The sequence below is a fragment of the Nylanderia fulva genome, unplaced genomic scaffold, assembly GCF_048542155.1.
Source record: "Nylanderia fulva isolate GAGA-0341 unplaced genomic scaffold, ASM4854215v1 Scaffold65, whole genome shotgun sequence".
Lineage (NCBI taxonomy): Eukaryota > Metazoa > Arthropoda > Insecta > Hymenoptera > Formicidae > Nylanderia > Nylanderia fulva.
The window spans coordinates 215,346-242,452 of record NW_028190753.1 but is presented as its reverse complement, the minus strand read 5'-3'; the positions used below and the strand labels follow the sequence as shown (position 1 = coordinate 242,452).

Genomic DNA, 27,107 nt, shown 5'->3' with positions numbered 1-27,107 from the left:
GATATTTTTAAATTGTCAATTGTTTATTAGTTATGTTAACCAAATCTCCAGCCTCATCTTTTGTTTTTCATTTCACACATAGCATTTCAAAAAATAAAAAAAAGCAATTAAAACCGTACATTTTATTCTTTATAGAAGGTAAGTACTACAGATTTTTTACAGATATATATAATAACATTTTTATATATGTACATAACTTATATTCATAATAATATACAAGGTGTCCCGTTTTAAAGGACGCAACTCGATAATCCTTCAACGAAGCATTTTCAACAAAAATGTTTCAAACAAGTTGTATGGTTTCGAGGGGGACATAAGATGATATCATTGATTTGACCTTGAAGTCATTTGAAAGTCAAATCAATGGCACCATCTTTAGTCTCTCTTGAAATTGTACAACTTTTGTCTAAATATTTCTTCTGAAAATTCTTTGTTGAAGAATTATCAAGATGCATCCTTTAAAATGAGACACCCTGTATATGACTGTATAAACATAACATATTATATATTACTATTAATCTCTATTATTGTTTGTTTTAGATAAGAACATGGAATTAAACAATATATGTATGTGAGAGTCAGAGAGTCAAACGCTGAACGACGCACGTGCCAGACACAAACCTGCCGACGCGTGTATTGTACATACACGGCTCGTTTTTTGTGTGCGCGGTAAGTATAGTAGTCTGCAAAGTCTCGAATCTCTGTCCAACGCAGATCTAATTATAAACAATATTACAAATTATTTATTTTGTGAATTGCTTTGTGGTAACGATTTAGCAAATCAATAAATTTAATTGTTGATCTTTTTGTCGTTTAATCAGAGTCTGTATTATAATGCGAAAATAAACTATCAAAGATATCATCGCGGCACAAAGTATATTTTTTTTGTGTTTGCGTTACATGGTAAATTCGTTTCGTCTGTGCGATTTTCTCGTTGCAAAAATTCATTGTTTTTTTCTTAAAGCTAATGTATAATGTAAAATGAGATATCCAATAAAGTATTTTTTCTACACACCCAGATAGCCACAGTAATTATTATGACATCATTTTGATGTCAAAATTATGTCATAATAATTACTGTGGCTATCTGGGCAGTATAATAATTAGATACGTTAAGAGTTACAATAATTGTAATTATATAGGTTTGTTCTTTTCAGCTGAACTGGCTACACTATAGTTCAGAGGTTGTCTTTTCTGCTCGACATTGAAAGGAAAAAGATAACTTCTGAAATTCTGAACCAGTGTAGCCAGTTCAGCTGAAAAGAACAGACTTTATATATTACGCATGTCAATCGTACTCAACTGTTCGATTCACGTGAAGTTACAAGGTGTCTCGCTTCTTAAGCAGTTGTCGGCTTTGCCTTAACTAGGCGCGAGACACTATACCGTGTCTCTTGATATCTATTACATACACAATTATTATTGCTACTTCTATTTTGTTTTAATAGTACTAATATCCACCGGCGCGCGTGATATCATTGCAATTTTTGATTGACATTCTATATTCTATAAAAAATATTATTTTAGCATGCATATTCTGCAACTTTTTAATGCATGCGTTATAATTATACTGCATGATTTATTAGAAACTGTACAATTTTCATTGGTCCAAACCTAGTAAATCATGCGTTATAATTATAGCAAGCGTTAAAAAATCACAGAATAGAGGTACAGGACATTGCGATCGTCAATTGAGCATTTTATAACGATAAAGCGGGGAGCACACACTTTTGCATAAACGCATAAGCGTAAACATGAGAGTCTTGATTGGTCTATAAACGTATGCATAAAAAATTCAACCAATCGAATTTCTTATGCATATGCTTATGCGCTTATGCAAGAGTGTGTGCTCCCCGCTTAATAATGCAAAGTACAGCTTGCTATGCAACAATCAAAAATCGCATATACGTGTAAAACGTGTTGTATTTTTTATGGCATAGTGAGCCCGTCTACAATTTCGCATTATTGTGTAGCGTTTTGTAACAAGCGGTGCTCGATAAGATTTTTTTTGAGAGAAATAATTCAATATTAATATTTTTTTAGCTTAGTCAATATTAAGATAAAAAGCATATTGCGATATAGAGAAATTACCGGGAAAACAGAACAGCACGATATTTATACATGATGGATATATTTATCATACGATAAGCGATGCGTTGGAATTTTTTGTTGCTTATTGCGACGAAGTTTGGAATGTTACGCCACATTGAAGCGGAATTCAACCGGAACGTACATTTTGAAGTCACCACACAATTATTTAGTCAATGACACAGTATTGCAGCTTGAATTGAAGCAGAAGATGCTACAAATGTGCCAAGAAACATTATCAAAGCCAAAAGAAATATTTGATACAGTATGCCAAAAGTAAGTCAACGTGCAAATCATCGAACACTAAGTAAATCAAATACACAAACTGTAATTTTATTCACGCGTTTGCTTCTTTGCAGAAATCCAGTAGCGGTTGTAAAAATGTCTTACTCTGTCATAAGAAACGTTCTTCATAGAGAACAATTACGTCGAAGGCCGGAAATACCGCATACCATTGCCGAACTTGATGTGAAATTAATAAATTATTACAACCGATTCAATATATCTTCAAAGGCACGATATTATGAGATGAGGGGCATAGAACAGTTATATTTTCAAGTGACGCTCTTCTAAATACTTTGATAAAAAGTACATATATTTATATGAATGGTACATTTTTGGTAAGCAATATTTGAGATTTGATATTATACAATGCTATATGGCGGAAAGTAAAGGAACTACGTCCAAATAGATTGCGAGAAGTCCGCTCAGTTATGAGTGACTATGAACGCGCAGCCATGACGAGTGCAAGGGAGATTTTCCCAGACTCGCGATTAACAGACTGCTGGTTTTAATCAAGTATGTATAGATTTTCTATAATAATAAAAATAGAGATGTTTAGTAATCTTGGAAGATTTTCAAACTCACTTGTTAATTTACATTTAATATTATTATTTATATAGGCCGTATTAAGACGTTGAAAAGTTCTTCAATTAACAGAAGCCCCAAGAAAAGTTCTCAGTCTTATAATGGCCTTACCGTTGGCTCCGGCTGATATGTTCGAGCAAGGATTGCAAATAATTCAAGATGAGGCCGATACAGTACCGACAGAATATCCTGCTGTGTTACAATTTACAGTTTATTTGAGACGTACTTGGCTTTCTCTAAAAGATAAAGTCTCTGTTTTTGGTACATCTATACGGACGAATAATTTTGTAGAGAGTTTTCATTGTACGATTTTTCGCAAACTTGGTAGAATTTATCCCAATATTTAGAATTTTCTTCGCATGTATTGCTTATTATTGCTACAGTTTTTGTGTATTATCGCATAAATATATTTTTACAATATGATTTTTGCAGACAATTGGCTTTATCACCAATCAAGAAATAAATATTGCAAAACTAGCAGAAGGACTAAGTAAGTGTAAAAAGAATACAAACTCGATTTAATATAAACCGCGACAAACGCATTGCAAGGACGTAATCTTTATTGAACTCGGGAAGATATTTCGTATTCTGTTTTATTTAGATAAAGTCTTATGATAAAAAACATATACTTTAACAATTTTACAATTATTTTTTGAATTGTTGTATATTTGCATGCGTATAATTACTTCAAAAAAGATATATGTATATGTTCAATTATTTCAAAAAAGTTATACATATTCTATATATATTCTATATATTTGTTCTAGATATTCATTAAAAAAATTTCTTTTTGCGCTCAGCAATACAACACAATTAATCAAAGAGAATTTTGGTTTGTTTTAAAATCTTAATTTTTTAAATATATATTAATATTTTGTGGCGATTACATCGTCACATACATCCCGAAAATTAACGATCAAAAACACTTATACAAATATGGCCACACATAGGCGAAAAAGTACCGAGACACAGGTAAATATAAATAAAAACATAACAGACGAGACAGAGAGAGACGAAAGACGAGAAGCACAGAGACAAATATCGAAACGTTAAGAGACAAAGGAAATAAACAAACATAAAATTCTCGAAGCCTCTCAAAGCTTCTCGAAGGTCGATTTTTGAGGCAAAAGATATCAAGAGCGATTTTGCGTTCAAAAGATTTGGTTATCGCGGACGATCACCGCGTAAGGACGTACATTGTAAATACGAACGATTATATTTTGCATCTATCTCCGAAATTATGTACAACCTCTTATAAAGACTTTTCGTTACTTGTAAATATACTCTACAGTTACATGTACTTAATGCCTCTCATTATTTTAATTCCTCGTATCGTTCGATTAATAATTCCTCGCGGCAGTTGAAGTGCTAACTCCGACGTGATCGCGAACAAGCGGGAATTCGCGATTTTGTTTTTGCGTGAGAGAGCAGTTCATTTTCTTACTTTTTCGACTTGTGAGACGATATATTCGATCGGACCCGGGAGTGAGAGTGACCAGCTGTGTAGTGCAAAACGATTTGGCATGGTTGTGACGCGGGACGACAAAACGGTCGGTTCACGCGTGGAGCCAGAAGCGCGGGCGCTCGAGCAGCCGCGAGTGCAAGTGTAGCAAGTGGCCCCGATCGCGATACAGGCGGCCAGGTTGGAGCAGCCGCCGGGGTATTTTTTGACCGTCCCCGAGATAAGCCGTGTTCACATGCGAATGCCGGAATTTACGCCGTCGAATCCGGAGCTCTGATTCAACATCGTCGACCGGAGTTTTCAGGCCGCCGGAATCACAGTCGATTCCACCAAGTTCGGATACGCGTTGACAGCTATCGGGCCGAATTATACTGCCGAGGTGCGGGATATTATTATAAATCCGCCTACGGAGCATGCGTATGAGACGCTAAAGACTGAATTAGTCAAGCGTCTGAGCCTGTTACAGGAGCATAAGACCCGAAGGCTCCTTAAACACGAGGAAATTGGAGATCACAAGCCGTCGCAATTTTTACGACACCTCCGCGGCCTTGCCGAAAACGTGGTTGGCGACCCCGTCTTGCGGACGATCTGGTTAAGCCGATTGCCGGCTTATATTCAACCGCATTTGGTGACGCGCACGGCGGATACGCTCGAGCAGCTGGCGGATATCGCAAATGCGATTGTCGAGGCGACCCGGGCACCAGCATTCCAAGTAGCCGAAGCGTCGAAATTTGTGACACCGCAGACGCAATGCGCGAGCGATCCCGGGACCTTGGAAGCCAGATTGGAGGTGCGACTGGCACAGATGCGGCTGGCAATGCAGCAAGAGATGGCGGAGCAACTGACGGCCATCCGGAAGTCGATCGAAGCGATTGGTGACGGTCGATATCGAGAAGAGGATCGACGTCGTTCGCGCCCTCGTTCGCGTTCGCGTTCGCGCCCGCGAGCGCGATCCAGCAGCCGTGGTCCGCCGGCCAGCGGAGTGTGCTGGTACCACTGGCAATTCGGAGCGGAAGCACGACAGTGCAGAGCACCCTGCTCTATGCAACAGTAGGGAAACGCGGGAGCCGGTCGTTAGAGGCGGCAAGCGACTCGGAACACAGTGCGCGCCGCTTATTTGTAACCAACGCGAACACAAAAGTAAAATTTTTAATTGACACGGGCGCGGATTTCTGCGTGTATCCTCGGAGAATGGTGCGAGGACCGCGACAGAGATCGTCCTACAAACTTTCGGCCACTAACGGCACATCAATTTTTACGTACGAGACAGCAACAATGATGCTGAATTTCGAGTTGCAACGGACGTTCTCATGGAGATTTGTGATCGCAGAAGTGTCAAGACCAATAATCGGCGCCGATTTTCTTGCGCATTATGGTCTATTGGTGGATTTGCGCAATTCTCGCCTCGTCGACCAGATGACGAGCTTAACCGCACGCGGGCGTTGTGTCCGATGCGATGTGCCCCAGGTAAAGACGATCACGGGGGAGACGCAATATCATCGGTTATTGGAAGCATATGCGAACATCGCGAAGCCGGGAGGACATTTAAGAGAAGCGATTTATGCCACGCGACATGTCATCGAGACGACGCCGGGACTGCCTGTCGCGTGCAGGCCACGAAGACTCGCTCCGGATCGACTCGCGGCTGCGAAGAAGGAGTTTCGACGGATGGTGGAAGCCAGAATTGCGCGACCATCAATGAGCAGTTGGTCGGCGCCCTTGCATATGATGCCGAAAAAGGGCAAAAAGTGGCGACCTTGCGGCGATTATAGAGCGCTGAACGCAAGAACGATCCCGGATCGATAACCCTGTGCGTCACATACAAAACTTTGCGCAGGCCCTCGGCGGAAAAAGAATATTTACAACGATAGATCTAGAGTGAGGGCGTATCACCAGATCCCGGTGGTGGAGGAGCACATCCCGAAGACGGCGATCACCACGCCGTTTGGCATGTACAAATTTCCGTACATGTCATTTGGGTTACGAAACGCGGCGCAGACGTTCCAGCGATTTATCGACAAAGTTTTACGCGGCTTGGAGTTTTATTACGCGTACGTCAACGACATCCTGGTCGCGTCGGCATCGGAGAAGGAGCATCACGATCATCTGCGAGCGTTGTTCGAGCGTCTGCGAGAATACGGAATGCAGCAAGAGATGGCGGAGCAATGATCCCGTACATACCTTGCCATCAACTTCGCAAAATGCGTGTTCGGGCAGCGGAAGGCAGAATTTCTCGAATACGAAGTTTCCGACGGGGGAACTCGACCGCTGCCAGCGCGTGTGAAGGCGATCCTCGCGTGCCGAGAGCCAGGGACGGCAAAGGAGCTGCGGAGATATTTGGGCATGCTCAATTTTTATAGACGATTTCTGCTGAGAGCCGCTGAGATGTTAGCGCCGCTGAACGACCTCCTCCATGGCAACATCAAAGCGGCAATATTGTGGACGCCGCCAGCGCGGGAGGCATTCGAGGAATTGAAGGAAAGCCTGGCGCAGGCCGCGCTCTTGCGACATCCCAGGATAGATGCAGAGCTCGCCCTGTTTACTGACGCGTCAGAGCAGAGCATCGGCGCGACTTTACAACAGCGAGGCAGCAATGGCTGGGAGCCGTTAGCCTTCTTCTCAAAGAAGCTAAGCCCAGCCGAAGTAAAATATAGCGCGTTTGACAGGAAATTGTTGGCTATCTACCTGGCGGTCAAGCATTTCCGATATATGCTGGAGGCGCGCGCGTTCGCGATATATACGGATCACAAGCCGCTGGTTTACGCCTTTCGACAGAAACCTGAGAGAAGCACGCCGCGCCAGTTCCGCCACTTGGATTTTATCGGGCAATTTTCCACCGACATTCGGCATGTGACAGGCGAGGAGAACATCGTGGCAGATGCACTATCCCGGATTAAGGAGCTTCATTCTCCCATGGACTACGCTGCACTGGCGAAGTCGCAGGGGACAGACGAGGAGCTCGAAGACTACGCACGGCGGGAAACCGGACTGAAGCTGGAGAAGGTGCAGATTCCCGAAACGGGAATAGAAGTATACTGCAACACGACGACACCAACACCGCGACCGTTCCTGACAAGGCCCTTTCGGCGGGCCGCATTCAACCTCGTGCACAACCTGGCACACCCGGGAATCAAGGCGACGGGCAAGCTCGTGGCGCAGCGCTACGTGTGGCCGTCGATGAACACGGACTGCCGCAGCTGGGCACGTGCATGCGTACCTTGTCAGCGGTCTAAGATCTTTCGGCACGTCTCAGCGCCCTTGGGGAGATTTGCTGCTCCATCCAGCAGATTCGAGCACGTCCATCTAGACATCATCGTGATGCCAGTATCGCAAGGCATGCGATATTGCCTTACGTGTGTGGACCGCTTCACATGATGGCCGGAAGCGTTCCATCTGCGAGATCAGGAGACGCAGACGGTTGCGATGACATTTTATGAAGGATGGATCTGCCGATTCGGGGCGCCCGTACGAATAACGACGGACCAGGGACGTTAGTTTGAGTCCAACCTTTTTCGGCGGCTGAGCGAGCTGACGGGAGTGCAGCAGTTGAGGACAACGGCGTACCACCCACAGGCAAATGGCATGGTAAAGCGGTTCCATCTCCAGCTCAAGGCGGCAATCAAATACCAGCAGAGCGATCGCTGGACGGAAGTGCTGCCGACGGTGCTGCTCGGGATCCGAGTAGCGTGAAGAGACGACCTGCAGGCGACCGCAGCAGAGCTGGTGTACGGCCAGACGTTGAGGATTCCGGGATAATTCCTGAAGCCGACGGGCGGCGAGGACGATGCTGCCGATCTCGTAAGGACGCTGCGTGAGCAGTTCGAAAGGCTGCGACCAGTGGACGGAACCCGACACGAAGAGCGACGGCCGTTTGTTTACAAGGACCTAGCGACGGCCGAGCAGGTGTTTGTGCGGCGAGACGGGTCAAAGATGATGCTGCAGACGCCGTACGAGAGGCCGTACATAGTCGTCAGCCGAGGCGACAAAGTCTTTGTCGTGCGGATGCACGGCAAAGAGAAAACCGTCTCAATAAACCGCATAAAATCGGCATACTTGATTTCAGAGCATGACACAGAAGCGGGTGGCCTGACGGAGGCGACGGCGCGAGACCAGAACACCGAGGTCGAGCGGCGGAGCGCGCGAGAGGACGCGGGGCTGCTGCCCCGAGAGAGCGAGAGAACGACGAGAGCGGGGAGAAGAGTCCGATTTTCGGTCCGTTTTCAAGCGGGATTGTGAAGCTGGGACACAAAACGATTGGCACGAGCCGCGGAGCCCAAAGAATAATAAAAAAAACGAATTCGACACGTAACAATTTGTTATATATATTCTTTGATATTAAAGACAAATTGACGCAAAGAGTCTCAGACCGGGAGCGACGTGCGTTTGGGCAGACAGAACGACAAATACATTTAGATTAAGAGTTTAACAAGGCTCTGTAATATAAATATAAATATAAATATAAATTTAAAGTGTAAGACAGGCAATAAGAGCCAAATCGCGGATGACAGTGCGTTATCCCAACAAAACTAAATTTTTTCGTTAAAATTAAATACCTGTGCACAAGGCACCAAATTTTACTTGGTCACGGCCAAGATTTAAAATTGGAATAATCTCTACAAGAGATTTAATTCCATACATCCCCTGTTCCTCCCTAAGGAAATAAATGCGAGATAAAAATATAGATCCGAAAGTCGCAGAATCGGGAATCGAACCCGAGACCTTTCGCTTGCCGGGCGACTGCTCTTCCAACTGAGCTATTCAAATCCTTTCGATTCTATACTTTTCTCTGCTATATATATAATAATGTTGATAAACAAACGCCTTTAAGCCAGCGTGTATATATTAAAAGTTTTAACAAGGCTCTGTAATATAAATATAAATTTAAAGTATAAGACAGGGGATGGTATGCAATTAAATCTCTTGTAGAGATAAATTAATACAAATTGTCGCTCGTATATTAAAAACAAAGTGATAAATCTAAAGCCAACTTATCGAGCTGAATATTCGAGATGTTCAGTCAACTACCATTTATTACATGTATAAATTATAAAACTACAGTCATTAGATATTAAAACTAACGCAAATTAAAATCATTCTATAAACGTTTCGACCGCACGCGGTTTTCTTCAGTATAATTCTTGAAATATAAATTCATACAACTTCACATAATATCGGAATTTAATTATAATTATTCAGAATCGAGAGTCTTTGAGCAACTAACACGTGTTCTAATTCGTCATGTCCAACAATGTTCGCCTCGATATGATCTCTGATTTTTCTCAGATCTCGGATAGTTTCATCGTTAATATGCGAGAAATTAACCCGTTCCGTAGGCGCTGCGATTAATAAGAAATTAACGATTAGCGTATGTCTAAATTATAATATATATCCCCTACACTTGGTAATATGCTTACCTATCATCGTCCTTCTTGACAATTTTGCTATTTATTAACAGTTATTAAGGATGACACATAACGAACCAACAATACAGAAAGACAGCTCATTTTAAACTCTACTTGATCGGAGAGCGTGCGTGTTTATATATAATCTAATATCTATGTTTGACTCGTTAATGTCTTATTTGTCCTATTATTATTTATTGTTCGCTAATATATCCAAAATATCAAAATACGACTCGCTAAGTAACTCAGTATCTTTGTTTAAATTTAGTCCATTTTTTTGTTCCTTGATATGTAGCATCTCAGAAATGAGTCTTTTATAATAATTATTTTCTTTGTCCATGATCTTAACATTGTCCCAATTAAAAGTATGATGTTCATTTTTTATGTGTTCAGAAATTACTGAATGTTTCGTTGAGTCCAACCTAATATTATTTTTATGTTCTTTTATTCGCGTCTGCAATTGCCTCTTTGTTTGGCCTACATAAGATGCATTACAATTATTGCAACTGATCTTATAAACCACATTCGAATTGCATGGATGTTTAGTTTTATCTTTCTGTGCTTTAATAATATTATCCAGTTTGTTGAGACATCTATACCCTACAATACAATTTTTATTTTTTACCGAGGAAACAATCATTTCTGAGATCCTATCAATATACGGAATGACAAAGAATTTTTTATCAACCGAGTCATTTCCTATACTTTTTGTTCTTTCTATGTTGGCCTGTCTCTCTATAATGCTCCCCTTAGATATGATGTGTTCTATCCGATGATTAATTTTGTTAAAAATCAGATCAAGAGGGTAACCATTGCTTATGAGTATATTAATAATTAACTCAAAATTTTTATTAAAAAATAGTGGATGTGATAGCAATAGACATCTGTCTACAAGGTTATATATTATTCCAATTTTGTGGCATAATGGGTGGTTTGAATAAAATGATAACGTCCTTCCTGAGAAGGTTTCTTTTTGATACCAGTCTATATATATTGTGTTATTAATAATTTTAAGTGATAAATCTAAGAAATTCAAGCTATGATTAACCTCTTGTTCGATCGTGAATTTAAGTCTTTCATGATATTTGTTAAAATTATTCACAATCTGAGTCATATTAGTCATAGAGGTGGCCACTATTATGTCATCCACATAACGAAAATAAAACGAACATTCCAAATTCAACACTTTGAGAACTGTATCCTCAAGATCTTGATAACCACGTCTGCAATAATTGGTGATAACGGTGACCCCATAGGGGTCCCAAACGTCTGTTTATAAATTATGTCATTAAATGTAAAATATGTAGAAGTCAATATGAATTTTATACCCCCCAGAAATTCGTTTTTCGGTATTCTAGTATTTATTCCAATGTGATCCCATCTATCGTTAATACCGTCAATCGCAAGATCCAGAGGAACGTTCGTAAACAAAGACACCACATCCAAGGAAAACATCCTATCATTCTCATCAATCTTTTTACCAGACAATATGCTGTACAAATCAAAACTATTATTAATATGACTTTTCGCTTTGGGTAGGCTAGTTCGTAAGGTGTTTTGTAAAAACGAAGCCAGCGAGTATAGAGCTGTATCAACCGATGAAACTATGATTCTAACTGGATAGTTTTCCTTATGGATTTTAGGTAATCCATACGCTTTTGGAAGGAGAGAATCACTACAACGTAATTTATAATATTCACTTTTTGAAATATAATCTTCCTTAAGCCATCTCTTCAACAAATCATTCAAATCGTTCTCTATTTTTTTCTCGGATTTTTTTTAACAATAGTGTAAGTGTTGACATCTTTTAAAACATTTTCCATTTTATTAATATAATAAGATCTTTCCATTGCAACCGTAGCATTACCCTTGTCCGCGCGTGTGAATAGAACATTCGGATTGTCTTTACAAAATTTTATTAAATCTCTGTGTGCACCAAGTAATTTTTGTTGACTTACGTCATTTTTATCCTTAGTATTAAGAAGTTGTGCGAATTTCGGAACCGCGATATTTCTGATCGTTGTGAGATTATTAATATTATTTCGTTTGTTATTACTCTCTATGTCCTTGATAAATTCATGTATCCCTGTTTTTTTATTAATATTCGGAAGACAGAATTTATCACCCATTTGCAACAGATTAGAAACGTTAGGCGGAATATCTGTGTTGGACAGATTAACAAACCATTTTTTATTAGTATTTTCCAAAGGATGAATTGTATCATCTCTTGTAGAGATTATTCTAATTTTAAATCTTGGCCGTTACTAAGTAAAATTTGGTGCCTTGTGCACAGGTATTTAATTTTAACAAAAAAATTTTAGTTTCGTTGGGATAACGCACTGTCATCCGCGATTTGGCTCTTATTGCCTGTCTTATACTTTAAATTTATATTTATATTACAGAGCCTTGTTAAAACTCTTGTATTATATTATGTTATTTAAATATTATTATTTCAATTTTTTTACATTTTATTTTAAAATTTACTTAGCAAACTAATTGTTTTTTAAATATTTTTTGACTGAAATCAGTTGATTATAGCGTCAATTTGTTAATTAAATTTTGATATGATATATTAAAAATATTAATATAATAATATATTATAAATATTATGTTATAATTTATTTAACGTAAATATTTTTTGACAGATATCAGCTGATTAAAGTCTCAATTTGCTGATTAAATTTCAAAATAATAATGTTTTATATATTTTAATTATTAAAATTTTATTTATATTTCTTGACACTTATCAGTTAATTTCTACCAAAAAGATATTATTTGAGTTTAAATAACTGTAAAATATATTAATTTAAATTTTAATTTTTAAAACGTATTATTATTTCAATATTTAATTATCATGTTAAGACTTTTAATTAGCTGATTTCTGTCAAAAAAATTAACGAAGTTTAAGTAATATTATTATTACATTATATTATTTTACATTATATTAGTATTATATTAATAACATTATATTATTTTAACTACATCAATTTTTGTAATACAAAATTGAAGAATGCGCGCAGCGCGCGTTTATGTTGTTCTAGTTAATTATTATACAATATAACAAATTAATTCATAATAGTTGCGACTGTTTTTGTAGTTACCTTTAAGTCATTTGTAGCCATTTCGCCAATGTTATTCTAGTTTTAAATGGTCCCAGGTATGAAGTGTAAAATATAATTAAAAACTGACGTAGTAATTCGATGATATTACTGCACATTACAAATGTTTATATTCGTTGAATTGTTTTATTGCTGTTATATTTAATTAAATGATAATTGATTATTAATGTGACATGAACACAAGGATAAAAAATTTTGATATAAAATGAAAAATCTTTAGTACAACATATATACAGGATGAATTTTTTTAAATTGAGACATCTAAATATCTAGAAACCAATACATTTTTAAAAAGAAAATTGCACACACACGAAAGTTACTTAGTTTTAGGGATCAAATATAGCAGGAATATTTATTTTTGAGTTGATGGATATTTTTAAAACTATTTTAAGGTCAAATTTGTTTTTTTAATGGAACTACTATAATTTTTGTATATAAATAGATTTTTTTGCAATATTTGACATAAAAAGAATATGACCAAAAAATAAATGGTTTACGAGATATTTCGTACTTTAAAATGACATAATTTTACATAAACTATAAAATATATTGTAAAATATTTATTTAAAATATATTATAAAATATTTATTTTTTAATAATTTTACCTCAATAACTTTTAAGCATAAACTAATGAGAAGATTCAATTGCTATAAGAAAACACATACTCAAAAAATATATAGGGTGTCCCAGAACTGGTGGAAAAGTTTTTAATAACAGATTTTTGGTATCATTTGGAGACAATTTTTCCTTAGTAAAAATATTGAGAGAGGCCATCAGTTTTAGCATGTTCCCAATTTTTGTTATTACATATCTTTATAACTAAGCTTTATATTGAAATTCTATTAAAGCAAACTCTATCTAAAATTGACTGAAGAATGTAGTTCTATTAATAATTTTTCTACAACACTTAGTTTAAAAAAAAACCTTTATTTTCAACTGCTTATAATTCGAAAATTATTGGTGTCTCGATATTCTCGCTGAGGAAAAATTATCTCCGAATGATATCAGGAATCTGTCATTACGAAAAACTTCCGCCAGTTCTGAGACATTCTGTATAACTATTAGTTTCAATTTCTTAAAAAAAAGATTATTCTGAAAGTAGAGAGTTAAAATTTCAAAAATATATTTAAAAGAATAAATAATCAAAATAAAGAATTTGTAATAATAATTATGTACATATTATTTATTAAGTATATAATTATTATAATAAGAAACGGCTCATTTTTATACAAATTCTGAAATGACAGACATGTGTGACAAAGTTACAAAAACAGTAGAACTCCTGCAGATTGAATTAATTTCTACATAAAAAATATTTTATATATAACTCGGCAATAAATGGTTTTTGGAATACTACTTATTATGACTTTGTGGATTGTTTTCACGTAAACTACATACGTCAAAATTTGATACCACTTATTTAGTCGATTCTGTAGATATTTTGACTCATAAATATTAAAATGTATATATGTGTCACAAATATTTAAAATAAATTAAGCATTTATTGATAATAAATACAGAGAATTGAATGATATATTAGTATTAAATGACGAAAGTGTAAAAACGTATCAGTTTCTCGAGAATTATGAATTTCTTACTAATGACATGAGAAGACTGAACTCACTGCACCTATTTATTTATACGATAATAATGTTGATTTGATTCTTTATTTGTCGTACGCTGCTCGCAAGAAAAATTATCTCAATTATCAATGATTCTGAGACACGTGTACTCAGGGCCGCATTAAAGTCTTTGGAGGCCCGGGGCTATTAACTTTATGGAGGCTTTCTGCTGAATAAGCGGGAGTGAGGATTTTATACTTTTCTCCCTTAATATAAAAGATGCACAAATTAATTTTTCGTACAGCTTTTATAAAAAAAAATAGGAATAAAATAAAGTCTAAAATAATTTTGATTACATTTATTTTATTTTATTTATAAATGCTTCTTCCGACATTTTTTTTCCGCAAACTCTCTAATAACATCATCGAAATCCAGAGTTCTGAGTAACTCGGGTTCGATAGCTAATCTTGTCAAGGATGATAGACGGTTTGGTTATTCGGGCGTCGCGATTACTTGGACGCGTCGATACGAGACGGGAATTCAAATAATTGTGAGAGAGGATTGATAGTTAACACTAAATATATTTTCAGAACAATTTTTCAATATCGGTACAGAGATATATAAAAATCGCGCGGATTAATAAAGTGCGACTGTACGCGGCGACTGTCGGTAGCGGAATCCCTCGTCATCTTAAAAATCTTCTATTTATACCTTGCTTCAAAAACGCCCTTTGCTAGGCTTCGAGAGGCTTCGCGAATTTTCTATCTATTTTATTTGTTTGTTTCTGTCCTACTCGTCTTTCGTCTCGTCTGTAATATTTTATTTATATTTATTTGTGCCTTTGTCCTTTTCGTATATGTCAGTGTCCGTATTCGTGTGCGTGTTTTCCTTATTAATTTCAGGGAAGTATGTGACGATGTAATCGCCACAGTACTCCCTCGCCAGTGCTATACCGATAGCACGATATCGTCGACTCTGTGAAGTTGGCACGGCTTTTTTCGATTTTCAAAAAAAACATATGAGTTCTAGTAGCACTTTTAAGAGTTCTAGAGTTCCTGATAGGTTTCGCAAATAGTTCTGTCAATTTAAGGTCAAAAAACGAATTTTTTAAAAATGTCGTGCTAACTTCCCGTAGCACGACACTTATGCAAAAAAAATTTTTTATTCATGTATTTCGATAGATTTCGACGAGATCTAGAGTTCCTGATAGATTTTAACAATAGTTCCGGCGAACTATGCATTCTACGAGTTAAAAAACAAAATTTAAACGATATTTGTAAAAATTTTATCTTGTTGTGCTAATAGAAATATTCATTTCTCACGGCGCAATTTGCGAGCTCTAGGATAGTTCTGACCTCCAAAATAATGTTCGACAATAGTTCTGTCGATTAACCATAATTAACTTAATTAATTAATAAGCTATTATAGCACGACATCGCGGAAGAGTGTCGTGCTGGTAGAAATATCTATTTCTCTGGGCGCATTTTACGAGTTCTAGGATAGTTCTGACCTCCAAAATAATTTTCGATAATAGTTCTGTCGATTAACAGTAAATAACTTAAATAATTAATAAGATAATTATAGCACGACACTCGAGCAAAGAGTGTCGTGCTGAGTATATATCGCAGTTCTAGGGGGAGTTTTGGCTAGTTCTCGTAGAGTTCTATGCTCTGCAATTATTTTTAAAAATAGTTCCGGCGATTAAACATTTTTTAATAATTTTTAAAATTTTTTAATGTCCGATTTCAGCACGACACTCGAGCAAAGGGTGTCGTGCTGAATATATATCGCAGTTCTAGGAAGAGTTTTGGCTAGTTCTCGTAGAGTTCTATGCTCTGCAATTATTTTTAAAAATAGTTCCGGCGATTAAACATTTTTTAATAATTTTTAAAATTTTTTAATGTCCGATTTCAGCACGACACTCGAGCAAAGGGTGTCGTGCTGAGTATATATCGCAGTTCTAGGGAAAGTTTTGGCTAGTTCTCGTAGAGTTCTATGCTCTGCAATTATTTTCAATAATAGTTCCGGCGAGTAAACATTTTTTAATAATTTTTAAAATTTTTTAATGTCCGATTTCAGCACGACACTCGAGCAAAGGGTGTCGTGCTGAGTATATATCGCAGTTCTAGGGGGAGTTTTGGCTAATTCTCGTAGAGTTCTATGCTCTGCAATTATTTTTAAAAATAGTTCCGGCAATTAAACATTTTTTATTAATTTTTAAAATTTTTTAATGTCCGATTTTAGCACGACACTCGAGCAAAGGGTGTCGTGCTGAGTATATATCGCAGTTCTAGGGAAAGTTTTGGCTAGTTCTCGTAGAGTTCTATGCTCTGCAATTATTTTCAATAATAGTTCCGGCGATTAAACATTTTTTAATAATTTTTAAAATTTTTTAATGTCCGATTTCAGCACGACACTCGAGCAAAGGGTGTCGTGCTGAGTATATATCGCAGTTCTAGGGAGAGTTTTGGCTAGTTCTCGTAGAGTTCTATGCTCTGCAATTATTTTCAATAATAGTTCCGGCGAGTAAACATTTTTTAATAATTTTTAAAATTTTTTAATGTCCGATTTCAGCACGTCACTCGAGCAAAGGGTGTCGTGCTGAGTATATATCGCAGTTCTAGGAAGAGTTTTGGCTAGTTCTCGTAGAGTTTTATGCTCTGCAATTATTATTAATAATAGTTCCGGCGATTAAACATTATTTAATAATTTTTAAAATTTTTTAATGTCCGATTTCAGCACGACACTCGAGCAAAGGGTGTCGTGCTGAGTATATATCGCAGTTCTAGGGAAAGTTTTGGCTAGTTCTCGTAGAGTTCTATGCTCTGCAATTATTTTCAATAATAGTTCCGGCGAGTAAACATTTTTTAATAATTTTTAAAATTTTTTAATGTCCGATTTCAGCACGACACTCGAGCAAAGGGTGTCGTGCTGAGTATATATCGCAGTTCTAGGGGGAGTTTTGGCTAATTCTCGTAGAGTTCTATGCTCTGCAATTATTTTTAAAAATAGTTCCGGCAATTAAACATTTTTTATTAATTTTTAAAATTTTTTAATGTCCGATTTTAGCACGACACTCGAGCAAAGGGTGTCGTGCTGAGTATATATCGCAGTTCTAGGGAAAGTTTTGGCTAGTTCTCGTAGAGTTCTATGCTCTGCAATTATTTTCAATAATAGTTCCGGCGATTAAACATTTTTTAATAATTTTTAAAATTTTTTAATGTCCGATTTCAGCACGACACTCGAGCAAAGGGTGTCGTGCTGAGTATATATCGCAGTTCTAGGGAGAGTTTTGGCTAGTTCTCGTAGAGTTCTATGCTCTGCAATTATTTTCAATAATAGTTCCGGCGAGTAAACATTTTTTAATAATTTTTAAAATTTTTTAATGTCCGATTTCAGCACGTCACTCGAGCAAAGGGTGTCGTGCTGAGTATATATCGCAGTTCTAGGAAGAGTTTTGGCTAGTTCTCGTAGAGTTTTATGCTCTGCAATTATTATTAATAATAGTTCCGGCGATTAAACATTATTTAATAATTTTTAAAATTTTTTAATGTCCGATTTCAGCACGACACTCGAGCAAATGGTGTCGTGCTGAGTATATATCGCAGTTCTAGGAAGAGTTTTGGCTAGTTCTCGTAGAGTTCTATGCTCTGCAATTATTTTTAAAAATAGTTCCGGCGAGTAAACATTTTTTAATAATTTTTAAAATTTTTTAATGTCCGATTTCAGCACGACACTCGAGCAAAGGGTGTCGTGCTGAGTATATATCGCAGTTCTAGGGAAAGTTTTGGCTAGTTCTCGTAGTGTTCTATGCTCTGCAATTATTTTCAATAATAGTTCCGGGGAGTAAACATTTTTTAATAATTTTTAAAATTTTTTAATGTCCGATTTCAGCACGACACTCGATAACTATACTATTGCTCGAGTGTCGTGCTGAAATCGGACATTAAAAAATTTTAAAAATTATTAAAAAATGTTTACTCGCCGGAACTATTTTTAAAAATAATTGCAGAGCATAGAACACTACGAGAACTAGCCAAAACTTTCCCTAGAACTGCGATATATACTCAGCACGACACCCTTTGCTCGAGTGTCGTGCTGAAATCGGACATTAAAAAATTTTAAAAATTATTAAAAAATGTTTACTCGCCGGAACTATTTTTAAAAATAATTGCAGAGCATAGAACTCTACGAGAACTAGCCAAAACTCTTCCTAGAACTGCGATATATACTCAGCACGACACCCTTTGCTCGAGTGTCGTGCTGAAATCGGACATTAAAAAATTTTAAAAATTATTAAAAAATGTTTACTCGCCGGAACTATTTTTAAAAATAATTGCAGAGCATAGAACCCTACGAGAACTAGCCAAAACTCCCCCTAGAACTGCGATATATACTCAGCACGACACCCTTTGCTCGAGTGTCGTGCTGAAATCGGACATTAAAAAATTTTAAAAATTATTAAAAAATGTTTACTCGCCGGAACTATTTTTAAAAATAATTGCAGAGCATAGAACCCTACGAGAACTAGCCAAAACTCCCCCTAGAACTGCGATATATACTCAGCACGACACCCTTTGCTCGAGTGTCGTGCTGAAATCGGACATTAAAAAATTTTAAAAATTATTAAAAAATGTTTAATCGCCGGAACTATTATTAATAATAATTGCAGAGCATAGAACTCTACGAGAACTAGCCAAAACTCTTCCTAGAACTGCGATATATACTCAGCACGACACCCTTTGCTCGAGTGTCGTGCTGAAATCGGACATTAAAAAATTTTAAAAATTATTAAAAAATGTTTACTCGCCGGAACTATTATTGAAAATAATTGCAGAGCATAGAACTCTACGAGAACTAGCCAAAACTCTCCCTAGAACTGCGATATATACTCAGCACGACACCCTTTGCTCGAGTGTCGTGCTGAAATCGGACATTAAAAAATTTTAAAAATTATTAAAAAATGTTTACTCGCCGGAACTATTTTTAAAAATAATTGCAGAGCATAGAACTCTACGAGAACTAGCCAAAACTCCCCTAGAACTGCGATATATACTCAGCACGACACCCTTTGCTCGAGTGTCGTGCTGAAATCGGACATTAAAAAATTTTAAAAATTATTAAAAAATGTTTAATCGCCGGAACTATTATTAATAATAATTGCAGAGCATAAAACTCTACGAGAACTGGCCAAAACTCCCCCTAGAACTGCGATATATACTCAGCACGACACCCTTTGCTCGAGTGTCGTGCTGAAATCGGACATTAAAAAATTTTAAAAATTATTAAAAAATGTTTAATCGCCGGAACTATTTTTAAAAATAATTGCAGAGCATAGAACTCTACGAGAACTAGCCAAAACTCTTCCTAGAACTGCGATATATATTCAGCACGACACCCTTTGCTCGAGTGTCGTGCTGAAATCGGACATTAAAAAATTTTAAAAATTATTAAAAAATGTTTAATCGCCGGAACTATTTTTAAAAATAATTGCAGAGCATAGAACTCTACGAGAACTAGCCAAAACTCCCCCTAGAACTGCGATATATACTCAGCACGACACTCTTTGCTCGAGTGTCGTGCTATAATTATTTTATTAATTATTTAAGTTATTTACTGTTAATCGACAGAACTATTATCAAAAATTATTTTGGAGGTCAGAACTATCCTAGAACTCGTAAAATGCGCCCAGAGAAATAGATATTTCTACCAGCACGACACTCTTCCGCGATGTCGTGCTATAATAGCTTATTAATTAATTAAGTTAATTATGGTTAATCGACAGAACTATTGTCGAACATTATTTTGGAGGTCAGAACTATCCTAGAGCTCGCAAATTGCGCCGTGAGAAATGAATATTTCTATTAGCACAACAAGATAAAATTTTTACAAATATCGTTTAAATTTTGTTTTTTAACTCGTAGAATGCATAGTTCGCCGGAACTATTGTTAAAATCTATCAGGAACTCTAGATCTCGTCGAAATCTATCAAAATACATGAATAAAAAATTTTTTTTGCATAAGTGTCGTGCTACGGGAAGTTAGCACGACATTTTTAAAAAATTCGTTTTTTGACCTTAAATTGACAGAACTATTTGCGAAACCTATCAGGAACTCTAGAACTCTTAAAAGTGCTACTAGAACTCATATGTTTTTTTTGAAAATCGAAAAAAGCCGTGCCAACTTCACAGAGTCGATATCGTCCGAATATTGTTCTGTTTCCGCGATACTTTCTTCGCTGGCGGACCGAGGCGAATTCTACAATTTTGCTCGCGGTTGCCCTGAATTTGAAAGACCAGAATAAATATGACGTGACGACAGAATAAGTAATGATAAATAATAATAAATAATAATAAATAATACTAAATAATAATAAATAATAATAAATAACAATGGTATGGTCATAACTCGCTATTCGAACGCACGTCGCTCTCGGTCCGAGACTCGTCAATTTAATTTTACACGACTAAAATAAAACGCAGAATCTATGTACAGATTTCTATGTCGAATTCGTTTTCGTTTACGTTCCGCGGCTCGTGTCGATTATACTAAAAACAAAATTTTCCTCGAGAACAAACATCAAAAAGAAAAAATTAACTCGCGAGAAATATATAAGTCCTTTTTTTATATTTTTTTTTTTTCGCGGCGGTTTCTCACGGCTCTCGATGCACATCCTGGTTCCTCGACGTCACAGGCCCGTCTGGAAACGACTCGGGAATTGGACCTTTCTTCCCGCTCTCGTCGTCCTCTCGCTCTCTCGGGGCAGCGGCCTCGGGTCCTCTCGCTCGCTTCGCTGCTCGACCTCGGTGTCCTGGCCTCGCGCCGCCCGTCCGTCGGCCGCATCCTCTCGGCTCCGTGTCGCCGACCCTGCCGAGCTGCCATCTCCTGCTTCGGGCTGTAAAATGTAAGCAGGTTTTAGCCTGTCTATCGAGACAGTTTTTTCCTTGCCGTGCATACGCACGACAAAGACTTTGTCGCCTCGGCTGATCACCGCGTACGGCCCCTCGTACGGCGCCTGCAGCATCTTTTTGGGCCCCTCGCGTCGCACGAACCTGTTCGGCCGTCGCCAGGTCCTTGTACATGAACGGCCGTCGCTCCCCGTGTCGGGCACCGTCCACCGGTCGTAGCTCCTCGAACTGCTCACGCAGCGTCCTCGCGAAGTCGGCAGCGTCGTCCTCGCTGTCCGTAGGCCGTCGGCTCAGACATTGCCCCGGGATCCTCAGCGTCTGGCCGTACACCAGCTCCGCTGCGGTCGCCTGCAGGTCGTCTCTCCATGCTGCTCGGATCCCAAGCAGCACCGTCGGCAGCACCTCTGTCCAGCGATCTTCTTGCTGACATTTGATGGCCGCCTTGAGCTGGCGATGGAACCGCTCGACCATTCCGTTCGCCTGCGGGTGGTACGCCGTCGTCCTCAGCTGCTGCACGCCTGTCAGCTCGCTGAGCCGCCGAAAAAGATGGGACTCGAACTAGCGCCCCTGGTCCGTGGTTATCCGCACGGGCGCCCCGAATCGGCAGATCAACCCTCCGTAGAAGGCCCTCGCGACCGTCTCCGCCTCCTGATCTCGCAACGGGAACGCCTCAAGCCATCGTGTAAAACGGTCTACGCACGTCAGGCAATATCGTTTGCCCTCCGAGACCGGCATCAGGATGATATCCAGGTGGATATGCTCGAACCTGCTGGACGGCGCAGCAATTGTTCCGAGCGGTGCCGACACGTGTCGCGATATCTTCGATTGCTGGCAGGGCACACATGCTCGAGCCCAGACCCGGCAGTCGGCGCCCATCGACGGCCAAACGAAGCGCTGCGCCACGAGCTTGCCCGTCGCCTTTATTCCTGGATGCACCAAATTGTGAATCAGGTCAAATGCGGCCCGGCGAAAAGGCCTTGTCAAGAATGGTCGTGGTGTTGTTGTTGCCGTGTCGCAGTAAATTGCTCTCCCGATTCCGGGAATCTCTACTTTCTCGAGCTTCAGCCCGGACTCTCGCCGCAGGTACTCTCCGATCTCCTCGTCCTTCTCCTGCGATTCCGCCAACGCGGCGTAATCCAGGGGAGAATTGAGCTCCTCGATCCTCGACAACGCGTCGGCCACGACGTTTTCCACGCCCGCTACGTGTCGAATGTCGGTGGTGAACTGCCCGATGAAGTCCAGGTAGCGGAACTGTCGCGGCGTGCTCTTCTCGGGCTTCTGGCGGAATGCGTATATGATTGGCTTGTGATCCGTATATATCGCGAACGTGCGGGCTTCCACCATGTGCCGAAAGTTCTTCACCGCCAGATAAACTGCCAAAAGCTCTCGGTCGAACGCACTGTACTTTGTTTCGGCTGGGCTTAGCCTTTTCGAGAAAAACGCCAAGGGTTCCCAGCCGTCCTTGCTTCGTTGTTGTAACGACGCGCCGATGCTTTGTTCGGACGCGTCGGTAAACAAAGCGAGCTCCGCGTTCACCCTGGGATGTCTCAACAGTGCAGCTTGGGCTAGATTTGTTTTCGATGCCTCGAATGCCTGTTGAGCCCGCGCCGTCCACGATATCGTCGCCTTTCTTCTGATATTCCCCTGTAGAAGGTCGTTCAGGGGCGTCAATACTTCGGCGGCCCCGGGCATGAACCTCCTATAAAAGTTCACCATGCCCAAATATCTCCGAAGCTCCTTCGCCGTCCTCGGCGACTGCATTGTCAGTATCGCCTCCACCCGCGCCGGCAGCGGACGAGTTCCTCCTTCGGAAACCTCGTATCCGAGGAATTCCACGCTGCTCTGGCCGAATTTACATTTCGCGGGGTTGATGACGACCCCGTATTTTCGAAGGCGCTCGAACAGCATCCGCAGGTGTTCGCGATGTTCTTCTTCCGATGATGACGCGACGAGGATATCATCGATGTACGCGTAGCAGAAATCGAAATCGCGCAGAACTTCGTCTATGAAGCGCTGGAATGTCTGCGCCGCGTTGCGTAATCCGAATGACATGTACGGAAATTCGTACATGCCAAACGGCGTGGTGATCGCCGTTTTTGGCACGTCTTTTTCCGCGACCGGAATCTGGTGATACGCGCGCACCAAGTCCAACGTTGTAAATACCGTCTTTCCGGCGAGAGCCTGCGCGAAATCTTGAATGTGTCGCACCGGGTAGCGATCAGGAATCGTTCGCGCGTTTAACGCCCTGTAATCTCCGCAGGGCCGCCATTCCTCGCCCTTCTTCGGCACCATGTGCAGGGGAGCCGACCAGCAACTGTTCGAAGGTCGTGCGACCCCGGCTTCCACCATTTTTCGAAATTCTCGCTTCGCCGCCGCCAATCAGTCTGGAGCGAGTCTCCGCGGCCTGCACGCGACGGGCGGTCCCGGTGTCGTCTCTATGTAATGCCGCGTGGCATGGATCGCGCCTCCCGGACACCCGTCCGGCCTCGCGATGTCGGCGTACTGCTCCAGTAATCGGTGGTACTGCGTTTCTCCCGTAATTGTCTTTACGCTGGGTGCATCACATTGGATGCAACGTCCACGCGCGGTTAGACTCGTTAGTTGGTCGATTAAACGCGATCCGCGTAAGTCCACCAGCAGTCCGTAGTGTGCGAGAAAATCGGCGCCGATTATCGGTCTCGAGACGTCCGCGACCACGAACCGCCACGAAAATGCCCGTCGTAATCCGAAATTCAATTGCAGTGTCTCTGTTCCGTACGTCAAAATCGGTGTGCCGTTGGCGGCCGAAAGTTCGTAGGTGGATCTCTGCCGTGGTCCTCGAACGATCTTCCGAGGGTACACGCAGAGATCCGCGCCCGTGTCAATTAAAAAATTCGTTTTCGTGTTTGTGTCCGTCACGAATAAGCGGCGCGCACTATGTTCCGGGTCGCTTGCCGCCTCTAACGTCCCGTTCCTGCGTTTCCCGGCATCTGCATCGAGCAGGGTGGTCTGCACTGCCGTGCCTCCGCTCCGAACTGCCAATGATACCAGCATACGCCGCTGGCCGGTGGACCACGGCTGCTGGATCGCGCTCGCGGGCGTGAACGTGAACGCGAACGAGGTCGCGAACGACGTCGATCATCGTCGCGATATCGGTTATCGCCAATGGATTCAATCGACTTACGTATGGCCGTCAGCTGTTCTGCCATCTCTTGCTGCATCGCAAGCCGCATTTGCGCCAGTCGCACCTCCATCCTGGCTTCCAAGGCCCCGGGATCGCTCGCGCCTTGCGTCTGCGGTGGCGCAAATTTTGACGCCTCGGCCACTTGAAACGCCGGTGCCCGGGTCGCCTCAACGATCGCATCCGCGATATCGGCCAGCTGCTCGATCGTGTCCGCCGTGCGCGTCACCAGATGCGGCTGAATGTAAGCCGGCAATCGGCTAAGCCAGATCGTCCGCAAAACGGGGTCGCCAACCACGTTTCCAGTGAGGCCGCGGAGGTGTCTCAAAAATTGAGACGGCTTGCGATCTCCAATCTCTTCATGTTCCAGGAGCCTCCGGGTCTTGTGCTCCTGTGAGGCTCAGACGCTTGACCAGCTCCGTCTTCAATGTTTCGTACGCGTGCTCCGCAGGCGGGTTCATGATGATATCTCGCACCTCGGCAGTGTAATTCGGCCCGATGGATGTTAGGGCGTAGCCGAATTTTGTAGCATCGACCGTGATTCCGGCGGCCTGGAAACTCCGGTCAACGATATTAAACCAGAGCTCCGGATCCGAAGGCGTAAACTCTGGCATTCGCATGCCAACACGGTTTATCTCGGGAGCGGTGAAAAAGTATCCCGGCGGCTGCTCCAACCTGGCCGCCTGCATCGCACTCGAGGCCGCCTGCATCGTGATCGGGGCTGCCTGCTGCACTTGCACACGCGGCTGCTCGTACGCTTGCGCCTCCGTCTCTACGCGCGAACCGATCACTCCATCGTCTCGCGTCACAATCATGTCAAATTGTTTTTTTTACACGCAACTGGTCACTCTCACTTTTCCGGGTCCGATCGAATAGATCGTCTCACCGGTCGTCACAATAAAAAGTAAAAAATGTATCGCTCTCTCACGCGAACACAAAAGAATCGCGAATTCCCGCTCGCTCGCGATCACGTCGGGGTCACCACTTTGGTTATTCGGGCGTCGCGATTACTTGGACGCGTCGATACGAGACGGGAATTCAAATAATTGTGAGAGAGGATTGATGGTTAACACTAAATATATTTTCAGAACAATCTTTCAATATCGGTACAGAGATATATAAAAATCGCGCGGATTAATAAAGTGCGACTGTACGCGGCGACTGTCGGTAGCGGAATCCCTCGTCATCTTAAAAATCTTCTATTTATACCTTGCTTCAAAAACGCCCTTCGCTAGGCTTCGAGAGGCTTCGCGAATTTTCTATCTATTTTATTTGTTTGTTTCTGTCCTACTCGTCTTTCGTCTCGTCTGTAATATTTTATTTATATTTATTTGACTCTTTGTCCTTTTCGTATATGTCAGTGTCCGTATTCGTGTGCGTGTTTTCCTTATTAATTTCAGGGAAGTATGTGACGATGTAATCGCCACAACGGCTATCAAGCATCGACGATCTATACAAATTTTTTATCCTTTCAAAACTGAAAACGATCTTTTGACCTTTTGACAATTTGCAACAGGAATAGTTAAAAATAACCGATACGCGATGCAAATGTTTGGAAAAATATCGACACGCATTAGCACACGTATAATGTCATTGTACTTTTTATTTGTTGAATTATACTGTTTAAGATGGCATTTGCTTATTCTAATAACAATTTAATTAAAATTTTGCAATTAGGTAAAATTTCATTTAAGTCGTAAACAAACCACTTTTGAAATCATGTCTGATTTTATGTATTTAAAAACAAGAAAATAAAAAAAAAAATTTTTTCCCAAAAAATCGTAAAGCAATTACAATAAAAACATTATTTTTGAATGATGCTCAAGAGGCCCTCTAGTAAGCGAGTCCCGGAGTTATAAGCCCATCTTAGCCCCCCTTCACCCCTCTTAATGCAGGCCTGCGTGTACTTAAAACTTGTGCTTAATTGTTGTAGCATATGTGGGGGCCTTGTAAATGCAGTATCTTGTCATCTACAACACTTGAAGATTAATCTCATGATGTTGCGCAAAATGATGGCAAATAGAAGCATATCCTTTCTACTTTTATTTGCATGAGATAAGACAGGTTAAACACGTACTTTGAACAAAATAAGATAATTAAAGTGATATAACAATAATATTCTTTTTCTTACATAAAACGCGAATTACACGAGAATAATAAAAGTGATTAGAAAAACAATGAAAATTGCTGCTCATCTTTACATTATATTAAGCCAAGCAACAAATTCTTTTACAAAATTAAATATTTATTAATATAAAATATTTCGGATCACATGATAATTATTTCCGCATTTTATGATTTTAATTAAAATTTATTGGTTATACATTTTTTTAAACAATATAATAATTAAATGCTCTTTAATTCAAATAAAGTATTACAAATATAAGCGGCTAATAAGAGCAGATTCAACATCAAGGTTAAACAACTAATTTATTACATCTAATTTATGTATACTAATACAAACAATACAGTTTAAATTAAAACTATAAAAATAGACTCGATTTGTAATACATTTTTTTAATAAGAGGTAATTTATTAT

At 40.0% G+C, this 27,107-nt stretch overlaps 2 protein-coding genes and 1 pseudogene across 4 annotated transcripts; 1 reads left to right on the top strand and 2 right to left on the bottom strand.

Annotated features, from left to right (window-relative positions):
- Positions 1 to 454: 454 nt before the first annotated feature.
- On the top strand, positions 455 to 26,851 carry LOC114931313 (uncharacterized). 3 transcript variants are annotated; one of them, XM_085488182.1, is made up of 7 exons: positions 455 to 669; positions 2,044 to 2,364; positions 2,448 to 2,708; positions 2,780 to 2,886; positions 2,991 to 3,258; positions 3,388 to 3,445; positions 26,502 to 26,851. In XM_085488182.1, the coding sequence occupies exons 5-7, from the start codon at positions 3,057 to 3,059 to the stop codon at positions 26,620 to 26,622; spliced, it is 381 nt and encodes a 126-aa protein (XP_085344308.1). In that variant the 5' UTR covers positions 455 to 669; positions 2,044 to 2,364; positions 2,448 to 2,708; positions 2,780 to 2,886; positions 2,991 to 3,056; the 3' UTR covers positions 26,623 to 26,851. The 3 variants fall into 3 exon arrangements, with proteins under 3 accessions (XP_085344308.1, XP_085344310.1, XP_085344309.1); XM_085488184.1 differs by lacking the exon at positions 26,502 to 26,851 and adding an exon at positions 3,723 to 4,255; XM_085488183.1 differs by lacking the exon at positions 455 to 669 and having other exon boundaries at positions 1,843 to 2,364.
- LOC146720629 (uncharacterized) lies at positions 20,134 to 21,961 on the bottom strand. Its single transcript, XM_085488181.1, has 2 exons — positions 21,553 to 21,961; positions 20,134 to 21,395 (listed from the first exon to the last, which is right to left on the bottom strand). Exons 1-2 carry the CDS (start codon positions 21,877 to 21,879, stop codon positions 21,189 to 21,191), a joined length of 534 nt encoding a protein of 177 aa, XP_085344307.1. The 5' UTR covers positions 21,880 to 21,961; the 3' UTR covers positions 20,134 to 21,188.
- LOC146720628 (uncharacterized) lies at positions 24,348 to 26,710 on the bottom strand (annotated as a pseudogene).
- Positions 26,852 to 27,107: the final 256 nt, after the last annotated feature.